The 13,958-nt window shown below is 40.2% G+C and overlaps 1 protein-coding gene across 1 annotated transcript; it reads right to left on the bottom strand.

The window, feature by feature from the left end:
- Positions 1 to 8,961: 8,961 nt before the first annotated feature.
- Positions 8,962 to 13,373, bottom strand: LOC117530689 (cGMP-dependent protein kinase 1-like). Its single transcript, XM_034193566.1, has 8 exons — positions 13,261 to 13,373; positions 11,305 to 11,394; positions 11,028 to 11,169; positions 10,615 to 10,778; positions 10,419 to 10,541; positions 10,283 to 10,345; positions 9,363 to 9,430; positions 8,962 to 9,101 (listed from the first exon to the last, which is right to left on the bottom strand). Exons 1-7 carry the CDS (start codon positions 13,362 to 13,364, stop codon positions 9,364 to 9,366), a joined length of 753 nt encoding a protein of 250 aa, XP_034049457.1. The 5' UTR covers positions 13,365 to 13,373; the 3' UTR covers positions 8,962 to 9,101; position 9,363.
- Between the last annotated feature and the right edge of the window lie 585 nt (positions 13,374 to 13,958).

Raw genomic sequence — 13,958 nt, 5'->3', positions numbered from 1 at the left:
TGGAAAAACGGGCCCAAGCGATTTTTGCTGCTCAAATTTCAATAGTAGAGATTTCATCTTAATAAAAATGGCAGGTGCTGTGATGTCACAGCAACGCAAAAGATTCTGCGAAAACTGTAATAATAAATAATTGTCTACTTATTCTGTTAATTGGAAAGTTCTTCTTGTTCTTGGTCATAATTTAACAAATCTAGACCGGGAGTACTGAGCGGCCATCTTACTACACCCAAACCTGAATCCACAGAAACCTCTGGCCTGGTTTATAACTGCACACTCACAAAAAGAATTTTAATGTATGCATTGTGAATTATAAAAACAAAGTACACAGCGTACGAACAGGATCAAAATGTGACTGACAGCATTACACATATAATACGCCTTGTCGGAATGAGTCATGACACGTTCATAGATTTCGCCATCATTTGGATGAGGTGTGACATTCCTGCCTGCTATACTGGCATTGGTATGAAACAATTAGTTTTCTTCTTGCAGTGGTATATTAAAAACGGGCCCACGCGATTTTTGCTGCTCACATTTCAATAGTAGAGATTTCATCTTAATAAAGATGGCAGCGCTGTGATGTCACAGCAGCGCAAAAGATTCTGAGAAAAATATAATAATAAATAACTGTCTACTTATTCTGTTAATTGGAGAGTTCCGTGCTAGTTTTTGTAGTGAGCTTGTCGAAGCTTCTTAAAGTTTGTTAAAATGATTTCTGTAAGTGAGCGTAACGTCAAAATTAAGATGAAACATAAGTCAATGGTTGTTATGACTTGAGGACTCACTGTCACCACCTAGTGTTGAGACTTGCTCTGCTTATTTAATGTTTTTTTTTTTTTTTTAAATCATTCCACTGCTGCCATCACACTCAAGTGGCTCAATTTCTGTTCCAGAAATGTTTCTTTCCTGCTCTTCCTGTCAGTTTCCCTGATAAGTTCCGGCTTCAGGTCATTTGAATATTCATGAGGTGTTTTGCATTGACCATTTGTGGTTGAATGTGAGCGTGTAGGGGGCGGGATAAGAGACACATCCATCTGTCGCACAGTTCAAAGCAGTTTGTGACTTATAAAGAGGATTTTTATCTATCAGGTGTGCGCATGAACACTTTTATAAGTCTGTTTTGTTTTGATTGAACATTATTTTTGCCTTTTGTTTGTGTTCACTATGAATCCTAAGCAATATTTTATAAATGACTCCCCTGGATTCTTTAAAAGCAGCACGTATGTTACACCTTCAGAGCCTTTAAATATTAAATTCATAATTTGATATGGATGCACATTCATGAGCTGTCCAGCGAGTGGCATAAGAGCACGCATTGACTTCCTTACAATGCAGAGTCCAGTACGTGGTTTGAAAGACGTATTTCAAAGGTTTCAAAAGGTTTTGTATCTTTGCAGCAAAGAAAAGTTAGGTTTTTGTCCCCATTCATCTTTTCCACTTATTGTGTTACTCTGCTTTCATTTCCTGATCTGTTGTATATTTTGTTACATATTAGGTTACATAGTTGTCAACGTCAGGTTTTTCCATGCCACACATCTTTTTGCTAGCTAAACTTGTTAGCTCCCATGAAGGTGCTTCAACGGGTTGGATATTACATTGGCCGAATAAATCTGCATTTTCTAATGGTAGACTGCATCAACGTTCAGCAGATTTGAGTCAGTTTGTCATCGTTACATGTCCTGATATGTTGGCAATGGAAAAGATGGTACACTTATTGGTTATTGAGTTATTGTATACACAAGCTGGGTTGGAACAAGGGTTGGAATCAGTCCTATGCTTTTCCCACCTCAGGGAATAATAACATCAAATGTTTATTCGATCAATCAATACATTATTAAAACAATTATGTCAGTAATTACACTTTAATTATAAATGTGAAGTTATCCAAAAAAGAATCCTTGTCATTTTGGCACAGATCCAGACCAAGAGGTGGACCAAGCTTTAGATCTTTTCTCTTTGATCAGGTTCAAAAGTCAACAGTGGATCCCATGGCTGTCCATCCATAGGTGTGCTTTGGTCCAGATCCAGTGTTCAGTCTGGGTGGAGGTATGTGCTTTTCTGACTGCTCTTCTACGTGACAAATGGATTTTGTTAAGAAGAAGAAAGGTCTTTATTCTTGTTGTTCATACATGGACACTCCCATTTAACCATCTTAATTACAGCTAGACACAATTCAGCCACTAGGGGTAGTAGGCAGTCACATTCTGGCACCTGGGGACCAACTCCAGATGTAGAGATGCTGCCTTGCTCAGGGGCAGACAAAAAGGGCAGACAGTAATGTGTTTGATTTTGATGGGGTGAGGAGACCAGAGGAAATCCATTCAGAAAATTAATGGGGGCAGAATCAAACCTCAGACCTTTTTGCTGTGAGGAAACAGTGCTAACCACTGAGCCACAGTACTACATGTTCAGCCGTTGACACCGCTGAGATCCAACAGAAAAGATTTAAGTTGACTTAATGATTAAAAAACAAAAAAACAAAAACCCAAAACAAAATCAACTGATGTTTTGCAGTTGTTTATGACAGGTCATGTGTTATTTAAGCTGGAGTGTATTCTTCTTCTGCTGCAGGAAGTCACAACTGTTGGGTGTAGTAAGATGGCTGCCGTGACACTTCCGGCGGCGGTTTGAGATCTGGTTCTTGCTGTTCTGGTTCTCTTCTTTACTGCCACCTGCTGGAACTTTCAGGCATGTCGTTTCTGCCGGTTGAAAAGAGTTGGAACACTTTACGCCTCCTTCATCAGCACCATAATTATGTCATTATTCACTTATTCGTATAGAACAATATATTAAATGTTGCATTAACATAAGACTCAGAAAGATGGATTTTGTGTCATCTTATGACTCACTATTTCACGTCTCTCACCTATCTCATTACTGTAACTGACCATTTCGACTAGTAGCAGGTGATCATTTTGACTTATTATCTTTCATAACTTACTATCATCTCGTAGTTTGTACGCTGTTAAATGAAAGGTTTCTGCCTGGACTGACAAATCGCTTTTGTATCTGTACATGAAATGTTATTTAATAAAAAACTAAAGAAGCAAATTGCTTTTTTCTTCTTTTCTTTTTTAAACAGCCTTTATTTTTCAAACAGACCAAAGAGCTTTGGCAATATCAATTTAACAGTCATGCCAATAAAGCTTTTTTAAATACAGAAAAAGAAACAACATGAGGATATAATAATAATATTAATAATAATTAGTTTGAAAGCTACGAAATTCAAAGAAACATGTCCACAACGTTCTTTTTAGCACAAATTTGAGCCCATTTTTTGTTCCTGTAAATGACAACTGTTTTCATTTAAAAATATTACTGATTCACAGCCAAAATAAAAAATATTAATGAAATATTATGAATATATAATTATGAAAATTAATGAAATGTGACTATGCTCATGGTTGAAGTAAAAATTTAAATATGAACTTGATGTTACTTAGTTAATTTAAGATTCCCATTTATTTGTCAGATTTTTTTTTTAATTAAGTTCAGTATTTTAATTTACAACTCAAGAATATAATGACATTGCCTTCAGATTTTGAGGTTTCAAAACTTCTTCTTTTACAAAGTAAAAAACAAAATTATCACAAAGCCAAACATTTTTCAATATACAAATACGCGTACATCACAAACACGAGTTTCATCACATACTGCCATAATCATCAGCTTTAGGAATCCATATGTACAGAAATATTTCATTTATCTACTGCTGGTGTGAAATACATCGATCATAAATCTCTTTCACATCTCTTGTTAAATCTCAAATCATGGTGCTAGTCTGAAATTTAGCCTGATTTGACAAAATTCTTTTCACAATGAGATTTTGAGATCACATGACCTCAGGCGTGACAGAGCGTTCACTGTGACATCATCATATGTGTTCTAGGGCTTAAAACAAAGAAACATGCAAGTCAGAAAAATACTGTTTATCAGAAGTCACGGAAATGAGAATTTAATACTGAGAAAAAGCACAAAAGGCCAACAACAAGCTCAAGAAAAAGCAAAATGATTGTGAACTTAATCAGGCCGTAAATGTACTGGAGAAAAAGTCAAGCTAGCTACAGGCGTTAGCTAGCGGAAGAGGCTCCATGATCACTGTAAGACCATACAACACTTTACGTAATAAAAGTCCAAAGATGCAGCTTTGTCATAGAGCTCTTTTTCTCTCTGTGAGCTTTGTTGACCTTATTCTGCCTCTTGTGGTGAAAAAAGAACAGTGTTTCCAGTGTTTCATGCAGAACTCACAGATTTCACAACAATCTTTTTTTTTTTTTAAATCCCCAAATCACAACAAAGCAGATTTGTACCAAGATGACACAAAATTTAAACAATATTTTAATTTTTTTTTTAAAGTATACAATACTTAAATCCTTTGTCTGTTGTTTGCATTTCTACAGCAAACTGCATGCACTTTTAATTCCTATTACTTCATTATCGCTAGCAGTCCTCTTAGCTCGTTAACAGTCCTGTTAGCTTGTTATCTGTCCCGTTAGTTCTTTATACAGCAGTCCTGTTAGCTCTTTAGGTCCAGTTAGCTCACCTTTAGCTTGTCATAAGTCATGTTAGGTCGTTAACAGTCCAGTTAACACACCTGTTAGCTCAGTCCCATTAACTCACGAACAATCCTGTTAGCTGAGTCTTGTTGGCAGAGCCATGTGAAAGACAAAATATTTTATTCTTGTTTTGTCTGTTGTAGACACAATATCACCAAATCATTAAAATAGTCTCCTTTTGCATTTTCGCAAAATACAGGTAAAACATTGAAACAGATGTGTTCATTTTTCAAAGAATGAAGTGACTAAGTGGCTAAAATTGTGATCACAAGATTTAAAATTTGAAAATAACTGTGCTCCTATTCGCCCCCTGGTGACAATAGCAACAGCCACGCCCAAACTTTGGCTTTTCTTTGCACCTTGAGCTCCAGAGATAGTTTGAGTTTGGTGCCTTAAGTGCCAAATCCAACAACAAAGAAAATTTGTGGAAAAAAGAAGGTGTCAAAGCAAATTTTTTAATTAACTATGCAAAAAAAGGAAAAACAAAGCTAATAGCCATCTTATTGTAAAGCTGTTCACGTTCTGAATATTGATTCACAAGCTAAATTTAGATTAATTTCTTCTTACTTCAGACTTGAACTTATTTAGTAGGAAACCTGGTTCACAGGAGGCAAACAGTATTTACAAAATTAATATTCTTAACTGAGGTCTTGGACAGAAGCTAATTTATTGTTTTTAGCTTTATGACATGCGTTAGGGCCCCTTCACACATAGTACGAATGTGGTCGAATTGCTGCATGAAGAGGAATCGTATGCAATGCGTGTAAAATCGTAGCTGCTTCCAACACCTCGTATACCTGTTGCTACAACTATTTGCACACACCAGCGGCTGAAAGACAGAGTGTGCCCTGTGAGAACACATTCGATCCCTCTCGTGGCAGGTGTCGGCCAAATTCTAGGTGACACACACGAACATCTAACACCGCTCGCTTTGCACTGAGAAAATGTGTGGCCATTCACACTGTTAGCACGAAAACAGTCAGCAGACAATTACTTTCAAGCTGGATGTGAAATTTGTCTAAGTGCCCCCACGACTGCAGAGTTGCAAATAGCAACACACGTGGTGCATGTGTCTCACACGTGTGTTGCTTCCCCCGCTCCCCCAACACATGTGGTATGCCAGGGGAAGGGGGGGTAAAACTTGCATAAAATGCTTATATGTTTGCACAGATCTGATCACATGAGGGCCGGACAGCCAGGTCTGATTGCACACAGCACGGGGAAGGGCCTGTCAGCTGTTCACAGCACACTGACAGCTGGATGACGGCTTAGTGCACACATTACAAACACAGAATCTACTGCCAAGACAGTTATATAATAATTACGACAATACCTACATATGCAATTACATAACAAATAACGAAAGTGAATGACCACATAACACAGAGTGACATGTTGGTCTGGGTGCTGAACGGACAGGGGGTGTGTCCGCTCACAGCGGCTGCTGTAAAGATCTCTGCTCCTAGATGTCCCAGCTGGAGAACACATACCGTGTTTTGAAGGACATGAACTTACAACATTCCTCCGTGAGGCGCATGTCTCTGCATGCTGTCCTCACATGGAAATACATAAAACATCTTTCGCCTCTGCGCGGGCTGCAGCGGCCGCACACAGCACACCATGTCCTTGTTGATTTCAGGCATTTTTCCTCACCATTTACAGGTCAGTGATGTAGCACAGTGGTAAAGTTTATGGCTTGCAATCAGAGCTTTTGTAAACTGCAGGTTCGAATCCTGTGGGTGGCATCTATTTTTCTTTTTTTTTTCACAGCAGCTGCACGATGTGGTTACACATGCTCCAGCTGCTCGCAGTGTGTTCCCACTGCAACGGTTTCGTGCACGCTCAAGTATGACACTGTTGCGTGTTTGAAACCGTCGCAGCAACTTTGTTTACGCCTGCCCGTTGGCTCGAAGTTTTCGTGGTTTTGCTCATACGAGCTGTTCCACTGTGATTCGCCCTGATTTGTACTTATTCACACTATGTGTGAAGGGGCCCTTAGCTCAGTCACTACCTATAACTTAACAGGGATATAAAGTGAATACATTTGCATCTTTTGACAGACTGTGTACTGTATCAGTATGTTTTTTGGAACAGTTTATGGTCTGGGAATTTATAAAAGTGGACCATATGAGACGATGAGCTAATGGCGGTGCCAAGCCTACAGCTTGGAAAGGGTCAGATTTAAATGGGTATCAGTTGGAAATTTCAAGATCAAAGTTCACCAAAGTTTAGCTCAATGCAAAATATCAGCATAAAATACTTGCAAAAATCCAATGAATCTTCCCTACATTGCACATTAAAAAATTATTTATCTATAATACATAAATAAAAATTGACAAAATATTTGTGAGACCACACCCTCCATTCTGGTTGGACGCTGGTGATGCCGGCCATAATCCAGAAGGATTAGGAAGCAGAGTGAGGTATGGTTTATTATTTCTCTACAGTTTGTGTATATCTTGAAATGTGATTTTAAAATATTTGTGAATTTGTGTTTTGAAATGTTATGGTGTCTTCCACTGGGGGGCCTCCATACACCTGGAACAACATTGACAGAGATTGAAAATGAGTTTCGAAATGAAGGCATCACGGTGACTTACAACTTGTTCCGTCCTCAAGTTGTTCTCTTCCGCCCGTCATCCATCATTGATTCCATTCCAGGAAAAAGATTCCACTCTCTTCCAGTTTAATCTCAGAGTCAAATCCGGAGATCGGGAGAAAGCAGCAAACGTACCAAAGCCACCTGCACAGGACAAATCTGCCAAGTCCATCTGTCACAGGACAGGACATAGGAAGACATTCCAGGGACGAAACGCTTGTTAAGGGAAGACAGAAAAAGACAATCAAAGGTCAAGTGTCATGTGACATCAACAACGTTTGCAGGAAAACATGGTCGAGACATGAATGGAGTTTGTTCACTGTCCAAAGCCATCAGTCTCAGTTCCTACAGTTCCTACAAAATTCAAATAGAGTCAGAGGTTGTGCAGCGATTTCTTACTGGACTCCTTTCCATCAGTACACATTCATTCTTATGATCAGTTCGTATCTCATGCACTTGGGAAGTTCAAAGAAAACTATTATTGGTCATGGTTTCAGGATCTCTGTAGATATCAACAAAAACTTGGAAGAATGTGTCAATGAAAGTTCTCTGTGAAGGAAAATCATCTTGAAGACCAACAAGAAGTCTGTTTGCTGTTTTGGTTTTTAACATAAGCAGAGCATTTAGCTCAGCTCTGAAGATCTTCTGAAGGCGGAGAACAGAGGACAATTCTCTCAGGTTTGAGTGCTGACATCAGGGTGCCTCGGATGGAAAACAGCCCATTATCGTAGCAGACGCTTCAACGCAGATGTTTCATTGGGGAAGATGAAAGAACAGTACTTGTCTCATGTGCCTTTGACCCCCAAGTTGCTCCTGGTGTCCACCTGAGGACCACCCATGAAAAAGCATGGCAGAAATTTAGTATGTTTATCATTTACCATAATGTGGGATGTTTTTTTTTTTGTCCCATATCTGTATTCCAGAAGTTGGCTAGTTCATGGTTTGGAGCCTGGCAAAGGTTCTGGACCTTGCTGTCCATGAAGGTGTTGCTTGGAGGTCCTTGTCTTGGTCGCGGCACTTCACGGATAAGTTGAGGCAGTGTTTGGAGGCCTGCAAGTCTTCTCGTTCTTGTGTTGGTACTTCTACTGGTTGGCTAAACCTGCGTAAAAGCCAGAGTGACTTGCACCTCGGTTGTGGCACTTCTGGTGATTGAGGCGGCTTTGGAGGTGGGCAGAGACTCGTTTGTGATTTGTCGACTCGCTGTTTGAAGGTTTGACACACTTCACATTCGTCTTGTGGCATTTCTATTCATTATTCAAGGGTCATTTTTGTCAGCAGATGCTTTTTATTCCTGTCTTGCTCCTGTACAGAACCTTCAGAGGTGGAACCGTTCTGGAAAGAGAGAATGATGGTCCACAGGAAATGCAACAATGTCCAGTGGGTGACAATGGGGGGCTTTTTGTACCATCACATACAAGATGACTCAAAACACATTCTGAATTATAGGATCATTGGATTTTGTATAGGGCCGGTTGTAGAAATACTGTTAAAGTTCCAGAAGATGAACTATGGATTTTAATGCCGACACTTGGATTGTATGAGTTTTGAGACACGTGAAGCTTCCAGAAATGTGTGAACAGCAAGACACATCGGCTTCGTTTCCATCTGCTTCAACCTTCCACTGCACCAATGACATCATTGGACGGCACAACAGGGCTACAAATGGTTACGGGTTGATTCCCACACAGACCGCTCATGCATGAAAACAACACATGCAGTCGAGGTCACAGTACGATTAAAGTGCTTCAGGCAAAAAACAAAAGGACACCGGTTCCAAAGGATTTGGTTCCAGATTTCTCCGTCCCACACCACACCGAGGACCTCGTTGGCCCCTGGAGGACGTCTGACTAAAAGTCGTAGTCCCAGCCAGAGTTGTCGTCTGGCGGTGGGTCGTCTGTGTCTTCAGGAAAACTGTCAAAGTTACTGGTGTCAACTGGAGAAGAAACCTGGAAAATGAAAGGAAGATTATGGACATCTCTATGAAACAACGTTCTGTAAAAAAGAGATCCCCAAGCCTTTTCTGCAGCGCCCCCTTTGGTAGGTAAGAATATGTAATATTTGTTTAGCTGCAGTACTCAGTACTTTGTGCTTGTATAAAAGCATCAGCTAAATGAGGTAAATGTCAATATAATTATCCATCTGTTGACAATGTAACTCCAGTAAGATCCACAAAGTTAGAATACTGATCCTTTGAGGAGGCTACTTACGTTAGGTATGATGGGCGGAGGTCAGCGTTCCTTTCTTCAGACCCTCCCAGTTAAACCCCTCAAACCACCTGAACACACACAGGAAGACCATCTTGAGCTTGAACTGCAGACACAAATGAACCTGAACACTGACAGAAAACAGCACTGTGGCCACATGATCAGGTATATCAGGTTTAGGAGCATGGATCCACCACTCCAAGGATCCTCCTCAACTGAGTCTCACTAAGGAACAATTCACTTGACACAAAGTCATTCCAGCAGGACCCAAGGATCCTCCACAGAGACTTGATACACTCAAAAAACTGATGCACTGGATGAACTCAATTCAATTATGAGCAGGATTTCCATCTAATAAATATATGTAGCCCCAACTCAAATAAAGCACATCCATGCAAGATAATTTAAATTAATTTAGTTGGGACTACATATATTTATTAGATGGAAATCCTGCCCATAATTCAACTGAGTTCATCCAGTGAGTCATTTGATTGAGTGTCACACTCAAAAACTGACTCATTGGATTGGATTCCATCTAATAAATATATGTAGTCCCAACTCAATTAAATTACATAATATTGCATGGATGTGTGTTATTTGAGTTGGAGCTACATATATTTATTAGATGGAAATCCTGCACATAACTGAATTGAGTTCACCCAAAGAGCCATTTTGTGAATGTACCATAACAACCATACACAGACAGGAAACACCAGGATGGTAAAAAGGGCTGAAAATAAAATAACGTCAAAGCTACAGTACAGTAAAAATTCCAACATTATTTGACCACTGAAGACCTCTATAATGTTATAATGTTGTAGACACAGACGTACATGCATACACACAGAGACACACAAACAGGCATGGACACACAGGCGCGTGCATACACAAACACACACAACACACATACAGGTCACACTCACTTGTGTTTCTGGATGTCTTTAACTCCATTTTTCAGGTTTCCGAGTCTCTCCGAGGGACTGTCTCTGTTGGTAAAACATGTCCATGTTGAGTTCAGGAAGGAATAAAAAAAAACAAAACACTCACAGCGCCCCCTACCTGCATAGCTTCTTGATAAGATGGGCAGCGTTCTTAGTGATCTTTTTGGGGAACTCAATCATGTCAATGCCCCTCAGGATGATGTTGTACGTCTTCATGGGATCTGGACCTGAGAATGGTGGACTAGAAACACAAGGACAGTAAAATACGTAGTTGCACTGTACTCCGCCAGACGTGTAGTGATTTGTGTCCTTACCTGCCCGTTAGCAGTTCATACATCAGGACGCCCAGGGACCAGTAGTCTGCTGAGATGTCGTGACCTTTGTTGAGGATGATTTCTGGAGCTACATACTCCGGTGTTCCACAGAATGTCCATGTCTTCTTACAGAAACCGATTTTCTTGGCAAACCCAAAGTCAACCTAAAGAAATCGAACGTCAGGATGGGATTGATCTGGCATTTGTCATCTCAAAGCTGAGACAAACAAAGTCCATGTTTCAGGAATCATCTGCTTTAGGACAAACAATGTGGTGGCTGTGACACCGTGTGCACTGTTACAGAGGCACGGGAGAAGTTCATTTGAACTTTAGACTCTCAGTACACTGACAGTATTTATCGACACAGGCTTAGCTTGGAAAAAGGGTTCGAGAGAAGAGAAAAGTTTAGGTACCAGTTTCGCATATCCCCTGCTGTCAAGGATGAGGTTTTCAGGTTTCAGGTCTCTGTATATGACACCTTTGGCGTGCAGATAGGCGAATGCCTCAACGACACAGGCTGTGTAGAACCTGGTGGTCGAATCCTCAAAGGAACCTCTGGAATTAAAGCACAGCTTGGTTAAAAACTGACACATGCAGTGAAACATTCATAGTATGAAAACTAATCAAATTGATTAATAATCAGATTACAACCTTTAAAATAATATACAATGATAAATAAACAGTTTGTACCGGTCCCTCAGGATGGTCCACAGTTCTCCTCCCAGACAGACTTCCATCAGCATGTACAGATATTTACTGTCTTTAAACGTCCGGTACAACCTGAACAAAACAACAGCATTTAAAACCTGCTTCCCCAGTAACAACAACAACAACAACAATAATAATGATAACTAGGCCGCCAGCAGGTATGCATGGGGTTCAAGCCCCATATGTGACTCGTAACAATGCAGTTGTGAGCTGCAGAGCCACATGGGTTGCTATCAGGGCCAGGCGCTTTTCTTGCCTTGATCCTCCTTTGCTCTTTTCAGACCTGATTTGTTGTTATGGAGAGGGTAGGGGTGGGGCTGGGGAGTGACTTTCGTTGAGTGAGGTCATTGGTGAAGTATGTAGGTCAATCTGGCAGGGATAGTGCCAGATTGACCTACATACTGTATATATGTAGTCGGGGTAGCACGGCGTCAGGGTGTTTGCTATGGGGTGGGGTGTGTGTGGGGTGGTGAAGCAGTGTAGTCAGGTCTTGGTTCTGGTGACAAGTACTATGAAAATTGACAGGCATCTTTTTGTTCATTTTTTTGTTAATGGACCATGTTTCATGTTATTGGACTTAATTACCTTAATACATCATCTTAATAACAAAGTGTTGCTGTGTTGCTTTGTAACCGCTGTTCCCAGCTCCACTGGCTTGGATCCCTAAAGCTAAAAAAACAATATGAAAACAATAGGGTTCCCAACCACGCTGGGACTGGGAACAGTGTTGCTTTGCAACTGCTATCCCCAGCCCTGCAGGGCCTGGATCCCTAATACTGTAATTTCCAGACTATAGAGCGTACCTGAATATTAGTTGCACCCACCAATTTTTAAAAGAAAAAAACAAATTGAACATAAATAGGCCACACTTGTTTATAAGACGTGGGTCTCCATGTTGTAACATGAGACAGAAAGACTTTTTAACTTTGAATTAAATATGAACTGTCAATGCTTTTTTTTCCCTGAAGGTAACACGTAAATATTGATGCGCACGTCATCCAGCGCAAGCACAGTGTCTCTGTTGAGTAATGTGAACTTTTTCTTGAGATTTTATCCCGTGCAGCCAGATCGGATGGAGTCTGTGGTAAATGAGACGTTAATGAGGCACTGTGACTTTTTCGATTTGTTGCACAAAGACAGACAACTGGTGGGGAAAGGTGGGATGAGAAGGCTACGCTCCGTTAACTGATCTGACGGCACAACTCTGGCGCAAAGTGCTGGAGAGGGACTTTTCTTCACTAAAACAAACAGGTAAGACCTTATATTTACACTGTGTGTGAATTTACACTGCATGAGGAGCGCAGCTTTCAGGAAATTAATTGACAGCATCAATTGACATCAATTCAGCATCAATCCAGCTTATGAAAAAGCCTGTAAAAATCCATAAATTAGCCACATCATTGTAAAGCCCACAGTGCTCAAAGCGTGTGAAAAAAGTAGCGGCCTATAGTCCGGAAATACGGTACTACGACTAATAATATGAAGTAGGACAGACTACAATAAGAACCAGATGTGACCCTTGAGGTACTCCAAACCTCATTGTAGCTCCTGCTGAGACCTAATTACTTACAGATATTATTTACTGATCATCTCTAGAAAATAATACAAAATTAAAGGGTTGTTAGAAATTATTGTTGACAGGTTTTATTTTGTCAGATTTTTTCCGGGAGTAGACAGTTTTTCACACTATGGTTGACATTTTTGTAAGAATTGAAGAAGTACAGTAGCTTTTTTTAAAAACATGTATTTAAGCATTCATTTCTTTAGAGCAGGTCAGTTTGGACACATGTGATGGTGCAGCGGGTCTCCACATCCACCACACTACTGGTACATAATCATCATGGCAACCACCCACCTCTGTATTCAGGTGATAGGTGGGCATGGCTGCTACTTTGGGTTTAAAAAGAAGACATTTGTCATAAAATGAAGATGAAGAACCTGACGATGAAGTCAGAGTGCGCCTCGGTCATGATGTGTTTCTCAGAGCGGATGTGCTCCTGCTGCCTCGTGTCGACAATGTGGCGCTTCTTCAGGATCTTCATGGCAAATGTTTTGGCCCTCCTCGCTTTTCAGCTGAACCTGAAACACAAAAGGCTTCTTTATGTTTCTCAGTAAAACCGTGCTTAGAGCCAGCTTCTTCCTTTGGTGGTTTAGATGTAAACTGCTCAGGCTGTAAACACAGCGGTATGAATAGAGCATGACATAATGGTCTATATGTGAGCTCGCTTAGATCCCTCACGCTGTGTTATATGAGCTGACATGCCAGAAGTCATGGCTCCATTAATGTGTGTGTGTGTGTGTGTATATATGCAAATATGTAATATGTTGGAGTTAGCAAAACAACTCATTTAAGTCTGTAGTTCATTACTAGGCAATAGACAATACAGTTCACCCAATCCTTCAAACTACACAATATAAAAAAGAAACACATTGTGTTGTCTGCATCACAAGTTACAGAAAACACAACATTTAACAGAACTAATATAAGCTGTAGGTTTAGCCATCACAGTGGTCATTATAGCAGATTTTCTGTTGTCTCTAGTGGCAGAACGTAGGTGATGATGTGATGGCGTGGTCATTTTTCAATGATAATGGCACAGACAATAATTTACTTAACTGAAAGATATAATAGCTTT

This window comes from Thalassophryne amazonica, chromosome 18 (genome assembly GCF_902500255.1).
Source record: "Thalassophryne amazonica chromosome 18, fThaAma1.1, whole genome shotgun sequence".
In the NCBI taxonomy this organism is placed as follows: Eukaryota; Metazoa; Chordata; class Actinopteri; order Batrachoidiformes; family Batrachoididae; genus Thalassophryne; species Thalassophryne amazonica.
Note: the sequence above shows the minus strand (reverse complement) of the source record. Positions and strands in the feature narration are given on the sequence as shown.

Coding starts and splice junctions, on each gene's coding strand:
- LOC117530689 (XM_034193566.1), bottom strand. CDS start 13,364: ATGAAGATCCTGAAGAAGCGCCACATTGTCGACACGAGGCAGCAGGAG. Junction 11,395..13,260: donor CACTCTGACTTCATCGTCAG/GTTCTTCATCTT, acceptor TGTTTTGTTCAG/GTTGTACCGGACGTTTAAAG. Junction 10,542..10,614: donor TATGAACTGCTAACGGGCAG/GTAAGGACACAA, acceptor TTGTGTTTCTAG/TCCACCATTCTCAGGTCCAG.